This window comes from Pholis gunnellus (genome assembly GCF_910591455.1).
Source record: "Pholis gunnellus genome assembly, chromosome: 15".
In the NCBI taxonomy this organism is placed as follows: Eukaryota; Metazoa; Chordata; class Actinopteri; order Perciformes; family Pholidae; genus Pholis; species Pholis gunnellus.
In genome coordinates, this window is record NC_136542.1 from 21,844,944 (window position 1) to 21,872,802 (window position 27,859).

A 27,859-nucleotide genomic window follows, 5' to 3' on the forward strand; every position below is an offset into this window, starting at 1 on the left:
TTTGTGCAACAATGGACCAGAACATGTCACAATGTTACATTCACTTCGGCGGAATCTTAGTTACAGTGGTGACATAGACCCGCTTTACACCGTGTGTTGAAATGCGTTTTGTATCTAGGTATGATTTAACTTTGACACGTGGACACGTGTCTGAAAGGGGGCTGAGAGGATCCGCGTGTTGCATAAGGGATGGGAGGATGTCTGGCTATCAGATCGGGCCAAAACGCATTTTTCACACAAGGCGTAAAGGGGGTCGTTACGTTTATCGTACTGGTCGGCTCATTTCAGGAGCAAAGAACTCAAGTTTCATTCGATACAACAGGAATGTGATTTCAAGGCATTAAGGGATCTTTAGAAAAACACTGGGATGTCTTGGATATACCAGTGTGGTCCTCTTCTACCTAGAATAGTAATGAGGTACAATATTGGAAAATAAATGGCACACTACAAGTAGGCTATGCGTAACAAAGCACCGGTTACACTTGCCAAATGTGCGGCGAACTATTCTCGTACGTCCTCGCCTCGCATACCTTCTCTTTCTGCACAAACAGTGGAATTAATGCAAGGAGAAGAGGATACAAGCAAGGAACTGACCTGGACTAAAAGTGACAAGTTCATTTAGAAAACTTGCATCGTCAAAAAGGTCAAAGGTCAGCTCCACACGTCGTACGTGTTTCATCGTAGCTCTTTGCGACCTGCATATTCAATAACACATCCAAAGAAGAAGCATTTTCAGACGTATGAATGTGACCACTGTCTGTTTGTCTCAACAATAACAAGATATCAGATGACTTGCGTCGCCATGTTTGTACATGAAGTTACTAAGAACCTTACAAGATGTCCAGTAATCACATCAAAGGAGGAAACCTCGGAACAGTTTGATTGTCTTACATGCATTATTTCCCTTGAATGCTGATTAACCCAGAACTACAGGTTTCAAAAGGCTTCACCTCGTCCCTTCGTACCGCCTTTTGACCCGCAGTCCATGTTTGTTTCTGGATCGTCCGATCATAAGATCTTTTTCAGAGACATACGCAATACCTGAAGCATCCTTAGAAATGTTGTGTTTAGGCCCATTTTTATTCTCCGAATGTTCCCGTTGATTTCACGGGGGAGAACGATGATCAAAAGTGACAGCTTTGTTTTACAGGGGGGATTACCTGAGTGTGCAATAGTTTGCCCGTCGAAAAAATGTATTTTCTGGCGGTCGGTTTCATAAACAGTCGCTCCTCGGTCTCGCCGCAGAAGCCTCCAACATTTTTTTTAATTAAAGAAATTAAAAAAAAGCAGCCGTCTGGGAATGGAGAGAGAGAAGTGGAGGGGAGAGGAGTATCTGGCAGTGGGTGAACTTCCTTACGAGCAGGGAGGATCCTCAGACGGGGGCACCGCGCTCAAGGAGCGGAAGGCGAAGATGGAGGGGTCGTAGGTGTACCTGGACGGAGGACGACTGCCTGTTAGACTCTGTGGACAGAGAGAGAGACGAGTGATCAAGGTAAGTAACAGACCAGTCAGAAGCAGGTGTTTGGAAATGGCGTGGATGACCTGCTGTCCTTCAGGTATGGTATTGTTAGTCCATTTCAGTCAGTTCATGTCAACAGTAGTGATGTAACGAACCACTGTCGATCCGTGATGCGTACAGATCCCCCCTCACGATTGGGCACGAATGTGAACCGCAGATTAACTACACAGTTTAACGTTAACCATCACAGTGTGAAATAAAGTTTGACTGACGATCATTATCCGCCAATGTTCAGTAAAATATGTGATCAGGACATCATTCGTTCTTTTCTAGTCTCTGATAATGTTACCCTGTAAACACCGCACCGCTAACACCCAACGAAGGTTCCTTTCAGTTACATTATGATGCATTCAGGTTCTGCTCAGTGAAAATGAGTATTGGGCGAAGGTAAATTATAACGTTATCATGATGTGTTCACATGTAATCTTGTAAAATGTAGTGTTGGTGAGAAACCTGAATAAATCCAGTTGTTTGAAGGAGATGTTTTCACGGCAACATCATTAAAGATGAATTATGAGCTGTTTACACTAGCTCTAAATAGATTATAATATATCATAAAAACTAATTACAAGATTTGTTTTAATCAAGACAATTGCAATCTTTAATTTCCTAATTTGAATTGTGTGTTTTTATGAGAAAAAAACCTCTGACTTAACTTTAACAAAGTAAAAGGATAACATTTTGATTTGTTAATGGTTCACACTTACTTCACAGTGGTTGAAAGGATGTTTGGGACGGTGGCAAAAAAGCCTGTATCCTTGTAGACCAGCTGCTTTAATCAAACAACAAAGAGATCTGTATCTGGCAATATGGATCATCAATGATCACCAATTACTTCCGACGGCAAAAAAACGTGATCAGGAATCTCTAAAAGTTATGTTTGCTCCCTTTTTTCTTTGTGCTGATCCGATCCGTGACTCTGATCCGTGATCCAATCCAAACAGGGACTTTTATTAGAGCTCCACTCCCGCGATCACATCACCCCCTCAAGAATCTCCACTGGCTCCCCGTCCCACAACGGATCCAATACAAAGTCCTTCTCACTCATAAAGCCCTCCATAATCAGGAGGAACTCTCTCCCCAAACACATCCGAGACGGCACCAATCTTTCCATGTTCAAATCACAAATCAAAACTCACCTTTTCAGAACTGCTTTTAATGTGTGATGGATGTTTTGTGTTCTATGATTTTAGTATATCGTTTTTTATGATGATTTTAATGTTTGTAAAGTGTCTTTGAGAATTTTGAAAAGCGCTCTATAAATAAAATGTATTATTATTTTATGATCTGTTGCACCACTAGTCAACAGTCTCATTCATTTTTCTTTTTCACAGCATAAACGTGTGCCCGTGTCGCCGACTTGTTTATATACATCCGCCCTGTGAATAACATAAATCGCTTTTCCACTCACAGAGCCAGCCCCCCTCCTCTGAGCAGAACCGTGCTTCTCGTGGCTCTACAAGTCCTCTGTCTAAAATTAGCCCCGGTCAGTTGTCTGTATTTTCCCTCCAGGAAACGCAGGAAATGACTTTGTTGGATTTGGCAGTGAGGCAGCACTTTCTCCAGTGTGCTGCCTGAAGTTTGTGAGAAGGTGGACGAAGGAAGATTGGGACCTTGGGACATATTCACTTTAATTAGGATCCCATGGGGGGGGTATATCCTCATTGTCAAACATTACCAAACACCTCTCTGAGAAGTGAGACATCTCTGGAGCTGACTGATTCTGTTCTGATGCCGAGTGAGTGCCCACTGCTACTGAAAAAGTACTCATAAGCATATGAAACGAGGCCCTGTGAGCGGTGCATGTGAGGATACAGGTGTTGCTATGACTTCAGCCGACATCTTGAGGGATTCAGCACTGACAACTGAGTAGCAGTAACACGGCAACAATTCCCAATACCACTTAGTGCTCTTTTATCCACCAACGTTAGTATAAACCTGCAAAAAGGGAGACGAGGAAAAAAACAAATCGTGGCCTAAGAACGAGGTTACAGTAAACTTGATAGATGTGACTATTCGCCATATGATAGAGTCGGTCCGACTGCAGGGTAGGGGGGGGGGGGGGGGGGGGGGGGGGGGGGGGGGGGGGGGGGGGGGGGTGTCGTACATCTGAACAAGAGCTTCGGTGTGAAGTGACTGGTATAAACATTTCCTGCTGGAAGGTCAACCTGATCACGCTTGTTGCGCCTGATCCCAGTGAGAGTCCTTTAAAAAGGTGCTGTATTAGATAATAAGAGCATTAATATAGCAGTCTTTGTCAAGATATAGTGGAGTGGTGTGTACCTGAGTAGAGAATGAAGTTGCTCTCTCTCCATGTGTGTGTTGTACTCGGAGCTTCTCTGTGCTTTGGGTACATAGCCAGGCCGGGCGCGCGTGCATGTGAGCGTGCCCCCGCTGGTTATCTCACAGCTGCCGCTCTGCACTGCGCTCGATACGGCGGTCACAGCTGATAGCCCATCCTCAGGTAACCACTGTTAGCTCTGTGAGCACTTTTGGCCGTAGTTTGCACTGTTAGCGCCGTTAGCACACAGCAGTCACCATGTTGAGAGCTGTGTGGAGGCAATAGATATGCTCCGAATCTCATATCCGGCACCTTTTAAAACTGTCCACCTGTCCAAACCGAGTCTGATCCAATATTTGTTAGTGTAGAAAATAAAACGCATGCTTCCGTTGATGGCTTGCTTTAATATTTCACAAGTGCCCTATGGTATTTTGTATGTTTGTGGTGAGGAGGATCGGTGTGGCTGTACCGCTAAGCTTGGTGAGAAGTTGCCTCTCAACATCTCCACCGTGAACAAAATGTCTGCTGGGTAGGAGAGTCCATCCACAGCTTATTCGCTTTTTTGCAAGGTCGTCTTTGGCTAAGCTAACCGACTGCTTGCTGTAGCTTCATATTTAACACACAGATGTATGAGAGTCGTATTAATCTTCTCAATCAAGTCAAAAAAGCAAATCACCCAAAATGTCAGGCTATTCAACATGTGTTTGTTAAGCTAAGGCCCCAAAAATGCCTTTACATCACATCCAAGCGGTTTACTTTAATCAAAAATCAAAGGCGTATGCGGCACATTTTCCTTCAATTTAGTTTTCCCCTCCGCACCATTTCCCTCACCTCAATCAATCTTCTCCTTCCCCTCCGCCCAGTCTTTACGGTGGCTGAAATCAGACGCCATCACTCTTGCCTGTTGCAGCATGGGAAGCTCTCATCACCCCACTCTGCCATTCACCTCCAACCCCTAGAGAGGGGGGGTGGAAGGCCTCGGCAGCAGCAGCAGCAGTGGCGGCCAATGCTGTGTTTTCCTACTGCTTCCCCGTAACCCCCCCCCCCCCCCTCCCCCCTCTCTCTCTTAAAACACACACACAACCACGACCATCGACCTCCTCAGCGCCTGTAACAACTCCCATGCTTGAGCGCTTGAATCCAGCCTTGAAGCCGGGGCCCCATCCAGATCCAGTGTCTCTTCTGGATGCTGGCCAGGAAACCCGGGGTTGACAGATAAAAGAAGGGACGAGAGAGAGGGAGGTACGGGAGAGAAGGCAGCGGAGGAAGAGATAGAGGGATGGGGTGGAATCACTGTGTGCTCGGTGGCACCAAGTGCAGAGAGAGTCAACAACACCAGCCTCTAAATGGCTCATTGATCCAAAAAACTCCCTGTGTACTCACTTCAAGAAAAAGTAAAAAAAGAAAAGAAAAAGAACTGGAACATACCCAGTGCCCACAGACGTCACTGACAGGGAAAACAACACTACCGACTACACCGAGCAAGAACTGGAGGATAATGAGCAATATCTCCATGTATCAGCGGAGCTAAACAGATAGCAGCCGGCCAGGCTATAAATGGAAAATGACTTCATCCCTGGAAATACACCACACAGGGAACCGACCACACTCCACCTCCTCCTCCTCCTCAGCTCCGTCTCTCAACGACACTCTCACAAAAGATCAGTTTTTACAATTTTTGTACCGCTCATCCGTACTTCGACGTGGAGGATTAGAGCAACCTAGATGCTTGCTACACATTGGTGTGTGTGTGTACATAAACAAGTGTGTGACAAGGCTCCATTGACACTAACCCACGCAACGTGATAATAACGTCACTTTTCTCACCACACTGCGCATCCTTCTGGAGTACCCAGCTCTGTGCCAAGATGCCCAGGCTCGTCTCCGTCGACTCCTCCAACATGCCTCCCTAAAACCCACTACAAACAAAATCAATCCAGTTACGGTTGCAGTGGAGGTTGTGTTTGGGGGGGGGGCAAAAATAAATAAATTACAGGAAGATCAGTCGGGACACAATCTTGGGTAAATACCTAGCTATTTAGGCGGGTAAATGTGCACTTCTCAGACCACTAATGGGAGAAGTGGAAAGATCTGCTATTTAAAGGGTCGTTGAGATAAAGAGATCAAACGAACCTGAAAAAGAAGAAAAACACACATTTTTCCTCTTGTTTCTTTGCCCTAGGTATCACTGCGGTAAACAGTGTTTAGCCCGGCACTGTTTGCAAAAGAAGGAATCTGACGGTGCTATCAGGTTTTTTTTTACAGACGTCTCAGGTTGTCGCTAGCGGGGCATGGGAACAAACGCTGTCGCCAGATGCCGTCCCAGTATGCCGTTGGATGGACAACAAGGTGCTGGCGACGAGACAGGCCGGGCTGTTCACGGGGGCCGGGCAAACCTTGCAACCTTATCACTGCTGTAATGGACACCCTGATCTGGACTGCCTATTATGGGTCTGCATAGAAGGGAAAAGGCTGTGTGTGTGTAGATTCATATTAATACCACTTGTATGAACAACTTTATGACAGCCATCTACCAACAACAGGATTTTGAAACATAAAATGACTTGCCTGAATTCATCATGCTAAAATACTACAAGATGGTTACTTTTTTTTTTTTTAACTGTGGGAAACTCACCCGAATCTTTATAGTCCGTGTTTTCCCTCCACAGTTCTTTTTCAGCAGCATTTTCTGTGGAGGACAAGAATGCACAATGACAGCCATGGAAGAAGCATACAACAACAACAAAACTTCAGCAGCAGCTTTTATGTACGTCTACGACAATCCAAAAACTGTAAAACCTGCACACGTGAACCCAAAAAAGGCACAACATGAGCACAACCGTCTGGATAAAGTTATGCTATGTGAATGCTGTTTCTCACCAAGCTTATTACTGGAATTCAACCATTTCACAACCGTCATTTGAAGAGAAATCTTTACTTTAAAACAGCAAGATCTGAGGCAAGACAAAACTGCATCGTCAATCAATTAACATTAAATCGGGATGATGGAGGATGTGAGGCAAATCCAGCTGTCTCACTAAACTAAACAGTCAGTCATTGGCGCTTATGTAATATCCTGTCTCCCACTCCCCTACGTGTCCACGCAGCTCCAATATTCTAAAAAAACAAAAAACAGACAGTGGGGGTGGAGGGACCACACAATCATTTGAATTGTCTGGAGTCGGGGAGGTAGCTTCTAAAGGGGGAAGGGAGCACAGGAAAGAATGGAAACACAAGATGATGTGATGTGGGAATGAGCTGGTGTGCACTTGCCCTCATGCTCACCTCCTGTCACCTCTTATCTTTTTATGTATCAATGAGACAACAGTCTGTGCAAGCTGGTTGAACAAGAATTAAAAAAGGAAATGTGTACTTTGTATTTAATTCACCCTCTCAAAAAAAGTGTTACAGATCTATAAGTTTGTTTGAGAAATAAAGCAAATGTTCCATAAACTGCAGTTCCTCGAATGGCCACTTGAGGCTGGCTCCAAAAGGGAGTCAATCCCCATAGACCGCCATGTTTAAAATGTCCAGCTTTGGAGCTAATAAGCACGTTTAGAGCCTTATACTGAATAATGGTTTTGTTCTCTAGAGTCAATATCCTCGTTCATGACAACCATACACGTTATCATGAACGAGGAGGTATGAAGACCGGTGGATTGGTCCAACAACTGGCGATCTGTCAGCCAGGAGACTGCTGTTGGTTCCCCTGTGTGAAACGAGAAGTCAATGTAGATTTATTTGTCACCTAACTTGCGTGACATTTTTAAATACGGCACTTCCGTGGTTATTTTAACTCAAACGACAATATTTTCCTAAACCTAACTCAGTAGTTATTTTTGCCTAAACTCAACTGAGTAGTGAATATGTGTAACGAACAGAAATTGACAGGTGTTGCTGGACTTTCGTAGGGAAACGCACGAAAGATGAGTGACTTTTAGTAATATATCATATGGACTGTTGTATGAGGATATGTTGCTTTAAAAAGGTGGAGAATATTTATACAACTCATCCATTTAAATCATATTAGGATTCAAATTAGACTAAATTAAGGGCGTGGCCATTTTGAGTGGGTGCCGTAGCAGGTCGCTAACCTGCTAGCTGTCTGTTCTGCTGCGTCACCAGGGCCCTCCTCAGCACCACCAATGATCTACCTCCTTGCCCATATTGGTTGTGTCGTAACTGCCAAGATGGTGACAGCCGCAGCCACCCACTCTGAGCTTCACAACTCAGAGCTCTTTTAAGCAATCTACGGGTGACGTGACAGAGACTACGTCCATATCTTAACGCAGTCTATGGTTTTGTTCAATCATTTAAAAAAAATGTATAATCACTTTAAAAAACGAACATACATTTGTATTTAAGTGTTTTAGCTGATTTACTACAAACAATGAACCTACACTATTTCACCCAATATCAAAATGATCATGTTATAATGTTGTCCTCGCTTTTCATCCTACATGTCCCCCACTCTGACGGCAGCACAATCATTCTGTCCACCCCACCCCACCCTCCTCTTACACACACACACACACACACACACACACACACACACACACACACACACACACACACACACACACACACACACACACACACACACACACACACACACACACACACACACACCTCTTTTTGGGTGGGTGTTGTGGTAATTCATCAAAAATACAAAGAGTAACTTATCTTTGTAATAGTTTGAGGGGGGTTGATTTCAAATATGTTGTCTCAGTGAGGGATGATCATGTTATTTCAAGGATTTATTTAAAGAATTTAAAATTGCCTTGTGTATGAATCCTGCTTCACAAATAAAGCTTTGGCTTACTTTATCTGGGCTAATCCCTGGTGAGAGCTATATAGCATAACCACTGTTTATGTTTCATATGTTGAAGCTTATCACTTTGCTTTGTTTTTTTAATCTACACTTCTAATTGCGTTACTACACAACTGTTATCTTAATCTAAAAACATGAAACTCAGCATGATGTTCAATATAAGAGACAACCCACTGCAAGAAAGTTCGAAGTGTCAGTCCGTTGATTCTCATGAACTGAAGTGAAATGAACAGAAACACATTTTTAGTCGGTATTTAAGAATGTACATACTGGCTGGAATTAAGGTAAACTAGCAAATTGGCCACCGCATGTACAAATTCCACTATGGTCCCTTGAGCAACAGGTGTGCATTTTTATTATATTTTGTAGAGTTGCACCATTTGTGCGCAGAGGCTAACAAACAATGGCACTGCCACATCTGAGCATTTGGGCGTGGATTAGCATGGGTGAGGGATTATCAGAGACCAAGAGGTAACAAGCAGCTGACCGTTTAACCCTGCTTTTAAGAGAATGATTAGATAAATAAATGTATGACTAAAGGCTGATTTATAGTTGTTAGAAGGCTAGTGTGAGCATTTATTTATTCATGTGAGATGGTGTTTCTGCTTTGCCTCCAAAAGGCAATGTGGCGGTGAGGTTTCTATGCCACTGTGTTGCTAATAAGCGGACCCATCACAGTTGCTGCGGTCTACATTTCTGGGGAGGTGCACGTCTGTCTGAGGCGAATGGTACGCTGATTCAACGCAGACGTATAAAGCGGCCTCGAGGCTCAAGCTAATGGTCACACCGAGGACTGGTAGGCTTTCTTGCCTTTCAATCACTGGCCTTAGATAGTCCTGGATCAGCACTGTGGGACAAAATTGCAGAATGGATTCAGCGGTAAAATGTGGCATACCATGGATTTGCCAAAATGTGGGGAGCAATTTCTGCAAGTGTTTTTTCACAGCACCTAAGCCGATTGAACAGAAAAAAATGTATGTTGCTATGTTTTGGTTTCATAGAAGGGCACGCTGCTGCTCTCCTCTGCGTCGATGCGTCAGGCGAAATATCTGGCCTGTTGAGGTCAAAAAAAATGTTGAGCACAATAGTTTAGAAAAGGAGAGAGTGTTATGTTTTATTATTGTACTGCAGCACTTCCACTATTGCAATGTTGTGTCGAAGTCTATTTCTATAATTTAATTCATCCACCACACGATTACACAGTTTTTTTTTATGACAGAATGTGCTTCAATTGTAAAATGCAGAATTCGGAAAAAGTTATACGAAACTTGTGTGTTTCGTATAGTGTGTGTAAGTGTTTACACGGAAGTTAGCCGACTAACAACGGTTGCAGTGGCAACGGTACACATACAAATGTCTATTTCTGTGGTTTAAACATTCTCCCAACAATATGGGGAACAGTTTAATCTAAAAACTCCTGATATGAGGTTTCAATAGGACATCATTTAACTAATGGAAGTCTGTGGTCTAAACAGATTTTTTTTTTATCCTAGATAATTATGCACTCCTCTATGTTCCATATTATACAGAATTCCCCTGGTTTTGACACCTTTACATTTTTTTTCCCCTAAGGAACCAGTTCAGTCAGCTCTGATTCTCAGGTTTTAAACTCCAGAACAGCATAAGTGAAAGAAATGACTTGGTCATCGTGTCCAAGTTGAGGCAGACTTCGTGGCTGGAAATTGTCCAGCTAAAGGGTTAATGGGAGACTGGAGCTGAGTCTGCTAGCTACCTCTGTAGGCCCCCTATTGTATTCCCTGCAGCACCTCCCATTCCACTTGACTGAGTGCGCACGCGCACGCGCACAGAGAGAGATAGAGCAACAAACTCTCAGACAGGAGGATGCACACAAGCAAACACAAAAAGACAGGATGATAGACACGTACCCCAGCCTTTCTCACACACACTTTTTTCTCTGCACCCCTCTCATTGCTGCCCGCTGTCTCTCATCATCTGTTCTTTCCCTCTAAAAACCCCATGGACATATGGACCCCTGAAACCTGCAGTTTCTATCTCTGCAAACACACACACACTCTTTCCCACCCATTGGTGTGGGCCAACAAGTCTATTGGATTTGAATGATTAGTGGACCAGCTTCTCCATGACTCATTAGTGGCCATCGTTTTTCTGTTGTGTATTTAATCCTCTCCTTCTGCCTCCACCCCTTCATCGTTTCCCTTCGCTTGCCAGCCTTTGTGAGAAACGAGGGCGGACATCTGCCGTCCGTGCCTCCCTCTCCTTCATCCCTCTCCAGCCAGACCACCGTGGCAGCGCGCGTCCAGCTATTGAAAGGGAAGACTTTGTTCTTGTGTGCACGTTTGTGTTTGTGTTTGTGTGTGTGTGTGTGTGTGTGTGTGTGTGTGTGTGTGTGTGTGTGTGTGTGTGTGTGTGTGTGTGTGTGTGTGTGTGTGTGTGTGTGTGTGTGTGTGTGTGTGTGTGTGTGTGTGTGTGTGTGTGTGACCAGTTAGTAGTAGTATTAGAAGTGCATCATTGTATTGTTGGGCCCAATCCTTGGCCCGACATTAACTGTTTGAGTTAGTAGGGGGATAGACATCTTGCTGCAGTGGCAAGTTAAATATCAAATCACATGTAGCAATTGGATTCATATTGCTAATAAATATACTTAAAATATTAGTGAAATAGTTTGGTTATTTTAGAAATGAAAGGGCATCCTGGGCATGCTTTCAAGTATTTGTGGGCAGAAAATAAATTTGGCTAAAAAGAGGACATCACCATACCACTGTGTCGGGTGGTGTATCATATCGCATAACAGACGAAAATACAAATTGAGCAACGCAACTTTATTTTGTAACCTGGTTATGGAGAATTAAGGTGATCTCCCAGCTAAACCTATCGATTCTGCCGACAAGGAATCATTTATTTAAAGACCTTCCCGAGCCGTACATTGAACACCACACGCTGCAGCCGAGCATCGACTGTCTCACAGACTGTATCACAGACTGGATGCAGCCTCGCGCTTTTTTGTGAGTGGTTCATGTTTGTACAGTGTCGGTGATGCGGAGAACATCGGGAAAGCCGCTGCATGCCGTGCTGTTCGGAAAGTTTATTTGGCGATTAAGAAACTTCTGGATGTGTTCATTACATCACCATGGCACATGTTGTATTGATCACCATTCTGAATAATGTTTGTGTGCTTAGTGTTTACTTGCTCCCGTGTCCTCTTGATGGCTGGGTTGTAAATACATGGGGTTGAAAGCACTCATAATTATATGACAGTATTATTAGTACACCATAGATATCATTGTTGTAGAAAATTATTAAGGTGGACTCATGATAAGAATAGAGAGAATCACACACAATTTATTTTCACTGCTTCAATTGATTGAATTTCTGATTATGAATAATACATACACACTGATCCGCCCATACACAGATTCGCACACACATATTCAAACTCCTAGTTCTATATGGTAATCTACACATATATGTATATACACATATATAGTACATGATACATAAGCGCATACAGTACATCCTCATAAGTAGGCTATCTATTAATTCGTATCAGTTAGATACTCTTTGGGCTTGTTTTTATCTACTTATTCTGAAAGAGTTGATATAATCATTTTCGCTATAGACCTCATTGGATGATGCGTTCCATTAAGCCTACTGCCAGCAGCACATTTAAAGAAATATAATCTGATTGATTGAGGTGATGAGGCACTTAAAATTAACCTATACATTTTCCCAACACTTACGAATTTAACTTGTCTGCGATATTTCACCATGCTTCTCGTCTAGCCCTCGCAGCGGTGGCGGTGTTAGATTTTGCCATGATTATGGTCTTGAATTCCTCATATGCGTTCATGATCATCTCCTGCTCGTCAGCGGAGAAAAAAGAGGCTCTTTCTTGAGTTGATTTGCCATCGTACTGTTAGAAAATCATGATTTCAGTGATCGACGCTTCCCCCTTTTGAAGTAGGACGGGCACGCGCAATTATCCTGGTTACTGCAGTCTGGTTCGAATTAACGAGATTGTTTGAGCGCGGATCAGCCTTGGAGGAACCGAGATAGCCTGATGTCAATCATCGGGTTAATTTAAGCTGGATAATAGGACATTTGATCGACTTAGTTGAACCACGTACGAGGAACGGGGCTCTGGTCTGAAGAGTTCGATGGAACAAACAACTTAGTGACTATTTGCTTGGAGCCTTCACAATAGTGCAGACAATCATTTAAAAAAAAATCTGTAATCTGCAAATTACATTGTAAGAAGGTTGAACAGTAATACAAAATTAAATAAAAGTCATGAGGTATTTAACCACAGCTTGGACTACTAACCTGTTGCATTTTCTCCAGATCCAGACTGGGCCTCCCCGGCTCCCCGCCATAACTGTGCAGATACTTCCTGTAAGGTGCTGACTGGTCAAAGTGGGTCAAAATGATGGGCCGAGCCACCGGCTGCACCACCTGCAGCTGAAAGCGCATGGGGGGTGGCTTGAGGCTACGCGGTGGACTGGAGCTGAAGAGTATGGGGCTCGGGGAGGCAGCCAGGCAGGCGCCCGGCTCCACTAGCGGCCTGGCGGAGGCGGCGGGTGACCCGCAGCCGCAGAGGTCCCGCACCTCCTCGTCGCTGGAGGCGCTGCTGTGGTGGTCGCCGTGGCGCTGGGGAAGCGCCGACACCCACTTCCTGTTGTCGCCGCGGCTGATCCGCTCGAGCTCCTCCTCTGAGGAGTGGCGATCCAGATTGGCGTCTAAGAGGAGGCGGAGGCGTCGTAACCGGGCTGGAGAGAGGGGGCCCTGGTTGTGCTGCTGGCTGGTTGCTAAGGGTGTGAGGGCACAGTTTCTCCGTCTCTCTGGAGGAGTTGACGAACAGGAAAATGTCAAAAGAGAAGGTGGAGACGTGGTTGCAAAAAATGGAAATACCATATTATCTGTTGACTTGAAACATCTAATTATAACGTGTACGAATCAATAAGCGATGGGGAGGATCATCGGCTCTTTACAACGAAAATGATTTGGTTGGCACCTACCTCTGTCAATCTGTGCAAGCTCCTGGTTCTCCCCTTCTGAATCGTCACTCTCCCCTCCCTCTCCACAGCCATGGTAAGAAATCTGAAATAAAAAAAGGATTGAATATGGTAACGCCTCAAAGACTGAACCCTTGTGGTGAGAGTTCATTCGGAAAAAAATATTTTCTCTTCAGTTCAAATTTGCGCTGACCAACTCTGAAGGATTTGAAATTTCAGCATCTAACAGACAACGTCAAAATAGTTAAAGAGTAAAACTTTAACCACTGCAACGATTTAATACAAAATAAGGCAAACCAAATCCTAATTCGGAGTTCTGTATCATTTTGCAATTTCTCACTAACCAGCAACACATACATAACCTATGATGGGCTTCTATATGACAACATTGTCTGCATTGTAGTCAGATCTTTTCTCAAACCAGTTGTTGCGTGGTACTTGCTCTACAGTTGCACTACACACCGTTTGGTTGAGTCACGGTCCAGGCTACTTTCTTTCCCCCACAACCTGAGCCAGCGTGTCTCTTTAAAATCAAGTTCTACACCAGAAGCAACAATACAGATACGCTGCAGACAGCAGCGCTAAGAGTTAAGTAATTACCACTCCGAGGCCTCGCTGAGCAGCTGCCATCTGTGCTTGTGCACGTGTGCTACACACATGCATCCACACAAACAGTGTCATCCACACACAGAGAGAGAGCGAGAGCGAGAGAGAGAGGGAGAGAGAGAGGGAGAGAGAGAGAGATTTTGATTTTTCAGAAACTTTTATTTCCAATTCAATGGTGTTTACAGTTTTACTGTTTATCAGAAATTATAACAAACTCAAATCATGCCAAACAAAAAAAAACAAAAGAAAAAGTTAAAGAAAACAAACACAAATCATAAGTTCAGAACCAGAGCGTCGTCTCTGACTGAACACAGAACGTCTCTCAGAGCCCAAATGTTCACAAAGAGTTCAGTTTTCTTGGTCAGTCGGTAGAAACCAAACTCCAGCTTGAGCCGAGCAGCCAGCAGCCCCGTCAGCATCAGAACCACGTCCTCTGACCCTCCACCCCTCACACGGTGTTTCCTGGTTTTCCAAATTGCCAGTTTGGCCAGTCCTGAAAGGAAATTCATCAGTGTGAGGACAGATTTGTTTTTAGCAGAGTAGTTCGGACCATAGATGAAGAGACAGAAAGAAAAGTGTTCTCCTAAGCCCTGAAACCACGCCTGCAGGCGGCTGAAGAGTCTCACCAGTCTGGAGCACTCAACGAACAGATGATGGATGGTCTCTGTCTGTGAGCAGAAAGGACAGCTGTCCCCTGAGCCCGGATCGAGGTGCACCAGATACCTGTTAGTAGCTATGGCCCCGTGTACAATCCTCCACTGGAGGTCCCCTGTCCGTTTGTCTGCAGGGGGTTTGTACAGGGACCGCCAACAGCCCCTTGGGGAGGATCCCCTGCCAAAAAAATCAGTCCACCTCGACACCCTCACTCCTGCCAGAGAGCGCAAGTTAGAGACCTTAACACTGATCTGATACGCTGCTTTCCTCTCCAAAGTCTCAAAGTCCCCCAACTGTGGTGTCTTCAGAGACAGCAGGATGTCCTCCTCATCCTCCCACTGTCCCACAGCAGGACTGACAGCCAGGGGTGGGAAGACATACTCACATTCATCGTCCCATTGCTCAGATATGGTACGGTCAACAACAAACGCTCTGAGGACTACTGGCAGGGAAGCGCAGACCTCCTCCACCAGCCTTAGCAGCAGCCTGCTGGACCGGATGCTGGTCAGCTCCGCCAGATGAGGGATGGAGGTCTTCATCAGATGACCCAGCTTCACACAGCCGGCCTCTCTCAGTCTGGATCTCAGGCTGACGGACGTCAGGACCTGGGATGTGACGTAGTTGCTTCCGAACAGTGGCTCCTCAAAGAGCCACATCCCTGGTGTCGTCACAGCTCTCCGCTGGACTGTAAAAACCTGCCACGCCTGTAGGACGGACTGGTAGAACGGTGTCAGACCTGTTAAATCCACTGACTGGGGCTGAAGCAGGAACAGGTGTTTGTCATAACCTAAGCGTCCAGCCCTCCTCAGCAGCACACAGGCAGCATCAGTCCATGGCAGGCCGAAGCTGTACAGCAGTCTCTGAGCCGTCTGCAGTCTGAAGGCTGTGATACGAGATGCAATGTCCACCAGACCCTGTCCTCCCTCCTGGACCGGCAGGTACAGCGCCGCAGATCTCAGCCAGTGAAGCCCTGACCAGAAGAAATCCACAACTGCCCTCTGGACTTCCTTAATCAGGCCCTGTGGTGGCGGTAGGACTACCAGTCTGTGCCAAAGGGTTGAGGCAACCAAGTTGTTGACAATCAGGACCCTCCCCCTGTAGGAGAGCTGAGGCAGCAGCCATTTCCATTTAGACAGTCTGGTACACACTCTCTCCATAGCACCCTCCCAGTTCTGTCTTTGAAACACCTCTGTTCCCAAAAAAACACCCAAAACCTTCAGGCCCTGCCTTCCCCATCTGATGCTTCCTGGTAGCTTTGGTGTCTCCTTGTCTGCCCACTGCCCAACCTGCAAAGCTTCACTTTTTTCCCAGTTGACCTTTGCTGAAGATGCCCTCTCAAACAGAACTAAACTGCTACTTAGGAACTGGACATCCCTCTGGTCGTTGACGAACACATGGATATCATCAGCATATGCCGAGACCACCAGCGAGGGTCGCTGAGGCAGCCCCGGTAACATGAGTCCTGACAGACGGGATCTCAACCTGTTCCGGAGAGGCTCAATGGCGATGGAATATATCTGTCCAGAGATAGGACATCCCTGTCTGATGCCTCTCTGGACCTGAACTGGACAGCTCAGCGCGCCCCCACCTTCACCAGACAAGCAGCTTCCTTGTACATCAAACTCACCAGTGACACAAACCCTTCACCAAAACCAAAAGCTCTGAAAGTGGAAAAAAGAAAACCATGATCAACCCTATCAAAAGCCTTCTCCTGGTCTAATGATATAACACCAACATCAATATTATGCACTATACAAAGGTCCAACAAGTCTCTTATGAGAAAAATGTTGTCCATGATGGATCTGTCTGGTACGCAGTAAGACTGGTCTCTGTGGATTATAGACTCCAGAAAGTTCTTAAGCCGGTTGGCGAGCACCTTGGAAAGAAGTTTATAGTCTGTGCATAACAACGCCACCGGTCTCCAGTTCTTTAGTGAGGACAAATCTCCTTTTTTGGGCAACAGTGACAGTACTGCATGCCGACATGTCGTCGGTAGCAGGCCTGTCAGTGAACACTCCTGCAGCACCTCCCATAGGTCGGCTCCCAAACACTTCCAGAAGTGTTTATAGAAGTCCGCAGGCAGTCCGTCCAGTCCGGGAGCTCTCCCAGCAGCCATCTGACCCACAGCAGCGGTCAGCTCCTCCAGGGAGATGTTGGCGTCCAGGACAGCTCTGTCCTCGGGGCCCAGCTGAGGAAGGTCCTGAAGCAGCTCGTCAACACTCTCTCTGTGGTTGTCCTCCTTCCTGAAGAGGGCGCTGTAGAAACTTACAGCATGTTGCCTCATTTCGATCGGGTCAGTCGTCACCTCACCATCAGGGAGGCGGAGACACACCATCTGTTTGGTCCGAGAGACGGACTTCTCCAGATTAAAGAAGTAGGAGGTAGGAGCATCCATGTCCCTAACACTGGTGAACCTTGACCTGACCAAAGCTCCTTTAGCTCGCTCCCGTAGAAATGAGCCTAGCTGCTGCTTCTTCTGCTGAAGCCTGTGAGTGTCTGTGCTGGTGTGAGTGAGTAGACTGTGCTCTAAATCCCTGATTTCAGTTTCTAGATCCTCAATGACCCTCTTGACCTTTACTGTGGAGTGACTCGTATACTGTTGAACAAAGACACGTATATGTGCCTTTCCTACCTCCCACCACTGACTCAGGGACTCAAAGCCGCTCTTCTTTTCTCTCCAGATCCCCCAGAAAACCTCAAACTTTCTACAGAAATCACTGTCCTGAAGCAGCTTAGTGTTAAAGTGCCAGTAAGAGCTGCCTTTGGTGGTTGGTGAGGTGTGAACATCGACAGTGACGAGGTGATGGTCGGTGAATCCTACTGGGTAGATGTGACTGTTCAATAAGCGGTTACTAAAACTATCAGATACATAAACCCTGTCCAGCCTGGCTGCTCTAATGTTCCCATCCTAGACCTTCACCCATGTGTACTGCCTAGCCCGGGGATGTTTGACCCTCCATGCATCCACCACACCTGACTCTGCAATCACCTGTGACAAGGTGGCAGATGACTGTGGGTGAGGTTCCTCTCCTGTTCTGTCTAATAAGGGATTGATGGTGCAATTCCAGTCCCCCCCCATCACCACACAGTCGTTGTGATCACACTGCTGCAGGACATCTCTGAGTTTCAGGAAGATGTCCGTCCTGTGTGAGCCCTGGTTTGGAGCATAGATGTTAATAAAAACAAAAGTAATGTTCTGTATTGATGCTCTGACCACTAAAGCCCTGCCTGTCACTACCTCTGTGGAGGAGAGGATGTTAACATCCAGCCCAGGAGAGAACAGAACGGCTACACCTGCAGACAGGTTGGTCCCATGAGACAGGACGTACTGGCCTTTCCACCACAAACCCCAGTCCACCTCGTTGTGTGGGTCGCTGTGCGTTTCTTGCAGGAAAACAACATTTAGTCGTTTCTGAGCGATCATGTCTGCAGTGACCGCTCTCTTCTGCCGGTCCCTTCCACCGTTCATATTTAAAGAGCCAACCCTCACCGTGTGCATTGAGAAATGAAAAAGAGTTGTGATGTAGACAGTTAGAATAAACAGTGACAGAAAGATGAAGTGAAACACATCCATGACCGGCTCACTTAGAGGTTTTTAACCTCTTAGGACCTTTCCCTTTATCTCCCCTCTTGAGCTTCCTGAGGATCGTCATGTGTTTCTTTAGACGGAAACATTTCCTTTCCTCTAAAGCATCCTCACCATACATCTTCTTCATGGCTATAACACTTCTCATAAATTTGTCTGTGTCCGGAAAATAGTCTGAAACTTCTACAGATTGTCCAAAAGTTACCTCCAGGAAGTTATCAGTCTCCTCCAGTCTGTAGAGATCTCCACTGAGAGACTGTGAGTCTGTGACAGAGAGACCGTCAGAGTCAGAGTCAGTCTCCATCACCTCCACAGCAGCCCCCCCACTCTCCTCTGGACCAGCAGCAGCTTCAGCTGTCGGCCCGTTACTGCTGCCTCCTCCACTCTCCCTCATAGCGTCCTCTGCTCCTGCTGTCAGTGCTTCCTCCACTACTTTCCTTCCCTCTGCTTCCTTCCTACCCTCTGCTACTTTCCTTCCCTCTGCTTCCTTCCTACCCTCTGCTACTTTCCTTTCCTCCGCTTCTTTCCTTCCCTCTGCTACTTTCCTTCCCTCTGTTGTGAGACTCAGAGCAGCTGAGTCCTCATCAATAATTGTGTCTCCGCCTGAATCAGCTCTCTGTTCCCCGTCCTGACTGTCTGTCTGCCCACTAAGCCCCTCCCCAGCCTCGGTCGGCGGGTCGTCGCCCCCCCGCGGAGCAGCGACCTCCGCCGGCTCGTCATTTAGCGGAGCTCCGGTGTATTCTCGCTCCTCCGCCGGTACGGCCCCCGGCTGTACCTTCACCCTGAAGGAGACCTCGAGCATCTGTGAGGGACAGGTGAGGAACATGAACACCTGTCTCCTGAAGGACTGGACATGCTTCAGTTTATCGTTTTTACAGCCCAGACCCACAGTCCTGAAGCTGCTCGCCAGCTTACCGAAGCGCTGCAGCTCTCGCTCCAACACCTGGTTGGGGATGAACGGGGGAACACCGGAGACTGTGACCCGGGTGGAGGGCACTGCGAGCGGGGAGACCTGCAGATACACGCCGTTCAGCGTGACGCCGCTCGATATCAACTCCGCCACAAAACGCTCCTCTTTTAAAAACACAAGCACACCTTTGTTCATCCGGGAGGCAAAGGACAGGTTAGCGTGTCCCACACGGTCCCCCACAGCCAGGAGAACCGCCTCTACCGGGACACTCGGGTCAGGCTGAACACGGACGCCATGCCTCAAAGACATGGACGGCGTCTCAGAGGACGCCATCCCCGACAAGAAAACACGGTTCTCTGTCCACCACCAACACAGAAATTCACCGAAAACACACCACACCACCACAACTCAATCACACAGTGAACTATGGAGAAAGATTTTAGAAAAGTTTGAGAAAAATCACCAAACATTTAGCAAAACTCACCACGCTGTCCACCACCACTCTCTCACACAGAGAGACAGAGACAGAGACAGAGAGAGAGAGAGAGAGAGAGAGAGAGAGAGAGAGAGAGAGAGAGAGAGAGACTCCACTTCACTCAGAAATGTAGTTTCCTAATATTCCTACAAAATGGATGCATTTTTCCCCATCATAAATATGTAGTTTAAGGTAGATAGTCAGCATAGAATGTAGGATTTATGATATGATATTTTTCACATCAGAATAGATACCAAAGAAGGTTAAGCAAAAGTAAAACACTCCAAAAGGTCCCAGTTCCCATACAGTCTTGTGGTCCAGTACACGTACTGTTTTCTAAATGTTTAAGGTATCAAATAGCAAGTAAGTATATACATGTAGCCTACATCTTCAGGGTAAGATGTTGAAGATATTTGGATAAGGCCTGAGTGTAGCCTTCTTGCTTTTTGAGGGTACAAGAGCTGTGGGACAGATTCTCAATGAATAGTTCCAGAGCCAGCATTCAAGACACACACAAAAACAATCAAAAAAACGTTGGCTCTCGAGGAGTCTCAAGCTAGCGTCACTTCATGAAATCCATCGAAAAATTACACGAGGAATAACTGTGGAAAGGAAATGTATTTTGGCAAGCGGCTGGCTCAGGGCTTCAGCTTCACCGTGCACTCCAGTGAATCACCGTTGGGCAGCATCCATGGAGCGGCTGAAATCCTGTTAAGAGTTACTGCTGTGGGACACTAAGAATGAAGTGACGCGGGTGGTTCATAAAGCTCATGTCCCGTTCACGAGTTTAGTCTGAGACATTTTCCCTCCATGTTTTACCTTTTAAATGCTAGAATAAGCAGCTTTGATTTCTGTGCTTCTTTTGACCTGTGGAGTCTCCTTCCTCTCCCCTTAGGGACCGTCTCAGGGGTTGTTGATGGATCAGAGAAAAGAAATGTAGCACTCGTGTCCCCCACTTGTACGAGACTTTTATTGAGTTTCAAGCTCCGTCACAATATGACCCAATCATTGTGTGTCTGTTATAGGCCTGCATATTGAACCGCGACTCACAACTTGCAGTGGCTTCCTTACTAAAGCAGGTCGGTGTCAAGTAACGGAACAAAAAACATTAAACCATGCAAATCTCATGTGGGAGTGGACTGCAAAGAGTGGGCACATGAACAAGTATTAGACCATCTCTCACTCCCAACCATAGACTGTATACAAGAAGTGGACATAGTCGGTGTGTTGCCACTCATTGGTTTGTGGACTGCCGTTTTGAAGCCTCGAGTTTGGCGTTTTGTCCGTCGCAGTCTTGGATTACGGTCGTCACCATCTTGGATTTTTGCAACCAGTGAACGGAGGTGACTATAATTGGAATGCGGTGAGTGACGTAGAGACGCTGTATACGGCTCTGGTAGCAGTAATCATTAGGTAGTCTATTTGACTCTAAATGGACCATCATTTACTAAATGAACATCATGCTGTATTGAAGAAGACTTGAAACTAGAGATTGAGACCATAAACTCATGTTTACAATGTTTACTGAGGTAATAAATCAAGAGAGAAGTAGAGTCATAGACTTCTATACAATCAAACTTATTTTTGCAACCAGAGGAGTCGCCCCCTGATGGCCATTTGAAAGAATGCAAGTTCAAGACACTTCCACATTGGCTTCACTCTTCAGAACCGGAGGTTGCCGCCTGCTCCCAATACTGTTTAAGACCCTTTGGGGAGAGACAGCGAGAGTGACTACTGACAGTGGCAAGCATGTAGCTAGTCTGTGGCAAGCGTCAGTCAGGTGTCACAACAGTGGCAAGCGAGCAGCACTCGTTCCGGCACCCGTCAAGAAGCTGCCGAGCTGAGCGGGCGGAGCCACATTTCCTGAAAACACCCATTGATTTTCGGCACACACAAAAATAACTTTGATTAAACTATATTACGAACTGTATTACATCAAACAATCCACAAATTAATTCTTGCTGTGTACATGGGTAAATTCATATTATATTGCATGTAATCAACTATTGTTGCTAACATACTCCCATCGGCTCACGTTTATTTATTTATATTTATTTATTTTTCTTCTAATGTTACCCTGGTATGTGCTTGCATCATAGACTAACAATTGTCTTGCATACGGTTGACTTTTATTTTGACATTTTCTTACTTCCGGACTACCTGTCTTGCTTTGCGTCACTCTTCAAAAGAAAAAACAAATAAACCATAAAACAGACACGGATCAAAACGTACACGGACCAGGGGGGCACACTACTCTGACTAGTGGTGGCACTGGCAGCTTGTGGCACCTACTGACACCTACATACAAGCAGAGGAAGAGTGAACATATTTTCAGACATATTTTTGGATTGGACATTTTATGGGTTTTAATTTTAAAACGTTTTTATATTTATATATATATATATATATATATATATATATACACACACTTTTAAATGATAATAAAATGGATGATTTATTTTCATTATTTTAGCTGATGGTTGTAAATGACTATAAAAGTAATAATTTGGAAAGAGTGTATTATGTTCCCCTTCATTTCAAAACCAACAAAATCATACTTAAATAAAATGAATGAGAAACAAAAAAGTACAACGTGAACGTGGTTACTCTAAGGATATATACAGAGAATGGGTGGCTCAGGTGACTCAACTAAAATCCATACTATGATGATAAAACTGATTTATGGCAGCTGACCAATCGTAACAACAATGGGTATTCTAAGAAAACGTGGCTCCGCCCACTCAGCTCGGCAGCTTCTTGAACGGGTGCCTCTCGCTTGCCGCTGTTGTGACACCTGAATGGCGCTTGCCACAGACTAGCCACTGTGGTGCCAGTGCCACAAGGAGGATCTCGGCCTTGCTGCCTTTGGGGTTATTTTGACAGTGAAAACTTGGGTATGGTCCTAACATTTGATTCCTCATCATCGGATTTCAGAATGTGAGGAATTGTTCTTACGAATAGCATCTTTACTGCAATGTGAAAAACTCTGCATGTGTTTACTGGATTCTGAGTTTATTGTTAGACAGTGCGCTACCAAAAGAAAAGGAATGTCACCATTACATCAGCTACTGTATCACCATCATTCTAGCACCAAAATATGGTGTAAATGGATGTTTTAAAATACACTATTATTAAAAAGTCAATACAACCTAGACCTGCACCTAGCAGCTACACTGACTCACAAACAGGTTTAGCAGCTGGATGTAAAATAGCTTTATGTATTTGATGACAATGTACATAAATAACTTCTTAATAGGACAACGATTTTTTTAATTAGGTTTCTTGTCGCCTCCAGTTGTTCATTTTTACAGCTCCTGTGTTACACTGTGGTTAAGCCTAAATTGCAACACTCCAACCTGGATAGGCTGCCTCACTATAATCCCCGCTGCTAAGCATCGATACCACCTTAACAGAAGTTTTCCCACAGCACTCACTGTTGTAAGCTGGCTCCTCACCCGACTGATGGCACTTCTGCAAAAAGCACAACATAATGCAACAAACCCACGCGATGAGGAAGCGCATGCAAAGGAGGGAGCACACGACTTAAAGCGCACAAACTTATCCCGATTGAACATCAAAACCAAAGGTTCAATCGGGACCACTCACAGTCGCACCCTTCCCCACACGCTTATTAGTCATTAACGTCACATTCACAATGTCAACAAACCGTGGAGCCGGAGACACATAAAGCTGAACACAAGTGGGAAAATTACATTTGAAAAGCTAAATGAGCCTCTCTGCTGCTTCCACATTAGTGTGCTAGAAAACTTTGCATGACAAATATTTAATGTGTGTACAAGGTGACGATTTGGACCGCTATTATTCATGAGAGCAACATGGGCCTGAGTGACAAAAAAAACCACACCTAACGAGCTTTGAGCTTTTTTCATTCCACTTGTCCACAATGTTTTACAGTACTGAAGAACTCCATTAAGAGGTCTGGGAGCTGACCAAAGAGTTCATATTCTTTAAAAATATTAATGATGCAATGCAACACCCAGGCCAATCCTTAACATAATTGCAAACCCGATGCATCATAAGAGCAAATCGACTGTGATACGATTTGCTGTGCCCAACTCTTTTAAGAGAAAATGGATAAATATATAGCCTATTAGTGAGAGCGATGTGCAACATCAAGACTGCACTGATACGTAAAAAAATGTTTTATGAAAAAAATGCACAACCAAATAATCAGATCGTCAAAAATCGAATTTTGATGCACATTTTGTGATCCATACTACAGTCCTACACCAGTGTCTATTAAGGCGGTAATTACAGACTGCTATCATTCACAGAGCTGAGGCACATGAGATGAAGTGAGACTGCTTTTGTGCATGCATGGGAAGGCAGACAAAGAGTTTGTGTGTCAAGAACATCTTAATGAAATCCTTGTCAGTCCCTTGCATCGCTGAGCAGCTTGCTAAGCTGGATCAATAGCAATGTCACAGTGTACGCACACATATCAGCTTTGCACTGTCCTTCCGCACCGTCATGGACACTGTCACACTCCAGTCCCCACAGTCTCATGAAAACACGGCACAGGGTCCGACGTGGTTCATTTGCCATTTCCCTCACACTCCAAGGGGATCTTCCTCATAGTAGAGTATAAGTAGTCTTGATTAGCGTAAGCTCCTAGGATAGGTACTGCAACAGGGCCTATGGGACGTTTAGCCTCTTTTCAACTATCCCAAAATGGTCATTAAGCCATCAATCAGCCGGTGTGCACTGCAGCAGACTTCAAAATCGGTACGGTGCACGCAGCCACATGCAGAATACGCGCGATGTAGATTAATGCACGTAAATGCGCAAACCAAAGTTCTGCCAGGAAACTATATCAACTATAGCCATGTGTGTTAGCAACATTTACTGAGGTTAGCGGAACAAGACGACGGGTGTGCAAGTCAGTCACACTAAAGCAAGCGCCAATGAAACGGCAGAGCCGGCCGACGACCCGGTCACCTACAGCAGCGGTGGAGAGAGAGAGCTGTGTAGAAGACAAGGATGCTGTGTGTTGGCGTTGCTCCATCGCTGCAGGGCATGTGAACGGAAAAACATTGAGCATGCTAACGCATCACCCAGATGTGCTGATCTCTGGAAAGAGGAAAAGGTAGAGCGTGTATTTTCAAGTTCATAGCATAAAAGACGCTTTTCAGTTTTACAGCGTATCGTGACCTTTTGGGAGAGTGTTTGCTCTGTGACTCCTAAACCCGAGCATGTGAGCTCTGTGTACCGTTACACCCCTAGTAACTTGAGTAAAAAGATGGCAGTATAGAAATGAATTTTTCTACTTCAAAAAATCTTCAAACTACATCCACCAGGAGTAGAATTCTGCTTCACGGAAATGTGGAGTGAAACAGGGTTCCCATCTGGACCATCAATGTGTTCTGAGGGCAGACACCAACCCAACCTTAGTTCACTGATGCTTACAAGCAGAGCAAACCTGGTAAATAATCAAGCAGATGACAAACTACACCTTTCATTTTTTTGCTTATTTGAGTCTTTTATCCAGATAACAACGCTGGTGGTTCATTTTTAAAAGGGACACGCTACAAACCCCTTTACCCGTCATGAGGAGTATTATTCAGCCACTAAAAACAGTTGCAAAATGACTAGGGATAGTGCAACGGATCCCTAAACTCACCGTTTGGATCATCTCACGATTTCAAGTTCATTTTTCCGCCGATACAGATTGTCTATCATCGACAAGCCACATTTGCCAATACAGATCGTTTTTGTTCTCATTTTGTTAAAGCAGCTAGTTCACAAGGCTCCAGAGAATATTTTTTCACCAACGTAGTTGGTTCAAATAAGTGGATTTATTCAAGTTTCTATCATGATGACTTTGATCCCGAGTTGAGTTGAGTTTCCTTCGCTCAAAAGGTGAGGTGCTGGCTGACTCAATCCATTATACTGTGTAAATGCAGCTTCAGGAGCCTCCCAACCCAGTTTTCTTTTAAAGCGGGCACAGCGGCTACTCACAAAGAAAGTCAACTGGCAAAAAAATCATTCATCAGAATCATTGCTGTTTCCAGAGGTAATTCCTTATAAATAGTCCGAGTATCAGTCTCGAAGTAACGAGGATCCGCATGCACTAGACTGTAAGCAACAGGACCCAGTCACTACTCACAATCCACTCTCACTAACCACTTTCAGCAGACAGAACCTTTTCACTGAGTAGAGCAGCACACAAACAAAAGCAGACAACGGGGATGGCACACTTTCCCCCGTATCCTCCAGCCGAGGCCTTTGAACCGGTGCACTTTTGCACAAAATGGCTGCCATGCGACTATACAGTCAGTTGACACACGCACACACGACATTGTTGCAGACGGAGCAAGTTGGTGACCCATGTGGGATACAATTCAACCCCTCTACTCACCAAAAAGAGGCATTATGCAAATCGAGTGGGCAATAACAATTGCGGCGCACTTACACGGATTCTGTTGAAGGGAAATTGGAGGATAAAGAAGTAGACAATTATAGCCCTCAACAATGAGTTTTTTTACTGACATTTTTCTAGTCTTTGCAGGCCTACTCATCTAAATAAGCTTACCTTGCTACCTGCTTGCCCACCACACACAGAGCTATTTCCAGCTTTCTCTTTGTAGATGAAGAACTAGTACTACTAGGACCGAGTCAGTGTTGGACTAGTTTCCCCAGGTATCCACACACACACACACACACACACACACACACACACACACACACACACACACACACACACACACACACACACACACACACACACACACACACACACACACAGTGAATTACTCCCTGCAAATGACACTACAGTGTCAATGTCAGAGTCAATGATCTGTGAGTGGCATAGTTTGTTGACACGCCACATGTTTGCTGGCGTGTTTGGTAGCAGCGTGGATCTCCAGGTGTTTTTTTTTTTTGGTCAAGTAAAACATCTGGCTTGGTCCTGTATGCCATTCCCTCTAGCATGGTAATGAATGGGGCGAGGTACTTGGAAGCAGGGGAAAAAAAGAAAACTCCAAACAACACATGCTTTAAATATCAGGACACAGGCTGGCTATTTCCAACAGAGAAGCTGTACAGTCTGTTTTCTGTCTCATGGTGTGTGTGTGTGTGTGTGTGTGTGTGTATGCGTGCGTGCGTGTGCGTGTGTGTGTGTGTGTGTGTGTGTGTGAGAAAGAGAAAGAGAAAGAGTGGTAATGAACTCACTATAACCCCCCGTTCGGGCAAGGGTTACCCAAGCTGTGAGCTCATTTAAGCTGCGTAGTGAAGTGGCCCACAAGTGAACGGAGTCACAAGACAAAAAGCAGAGCCACGCTGTTCACAAACAAGCTCGTTTCTGTCATTGTAGCTGTACTACTGTCTAGGCCCCGCTGTGTAACTCACTGACAGCTACAGACTATGCGTTTAAAGGACGCTACACTACAGTAGACAGTATTCCAGTAGTAAGTGACTCAAGTCAAACTTACCTTCAGTTGGAAAGGATGTATCTCGTTGAGCGAGTGTCTTCTTAGCTTCTTCGTCAGCGTCTTTAGCATTTTTTTCTTCCTCCGAGTAGCTTATGGCTTATCCCCTACAATAACGTTTTATTACTGTTACCGTGACGGCTACTACGACTTCATTAGCTAACATGAACGACGTGACACGTTTAAAAAAGAAGGCACACGGGACTATTACTTGACTGCAAACTGCCAACCTCAAAAAAACAACAAAAAACAACAACAGCACGAGCAGCTGCAACACTCTAGCTCCAAGTTAGCTAGTGTCGAAAGAATGATACGCCGAAATTAGTTACACTGCGTAGATGTGGCTTGTTTTCAAAGGCTGCGCGAAGCAAACTTGTTATTTTCGAGTTCATTAGAGTCGCCGTTGTTGTGGAAAGTCTTTTTTTTCGCCAGTTCCTCGGGCGGCTCTGAAAGATGCCTCACTCACCGTGGCCCCGGCTTACTTCCGGAGCTTAATTCAAAGATGTTTGGGGAGAAATAAAAAAATTTAAATAACATCAACTTGTTGGCATTCAGACA

At 45.3% G+C, this 27,859-nt stretch overlaps 1 protein-coding gene across 1 annotated transcript; it reads right to left on the reverse strand.

Annotated features, from left to right (window-relative positions):
- On the reverse strand, positions 1-27,859 carry LOC306707688 (uncharacterized protein). The gene is made up of 5 exons (XM_079175252.1): positions 27,305-27,859; positions 13,626-13,707; positions 12,934-13,448; positions 6,436-6,489; positions 1-1,461 (listed from the first exon to the last, which is right to left on the reverse strand). Exons 1-5 carry the CDS (start codon positions 27,371-27,373, stop codon positions 1,354-1,356), a joined length of 828 nt encoding a protein of 275 aa, XP_079031378.1. The 5' UTR covers positions 27,374-27,859; the 3' UTR covers positions 1-1,353.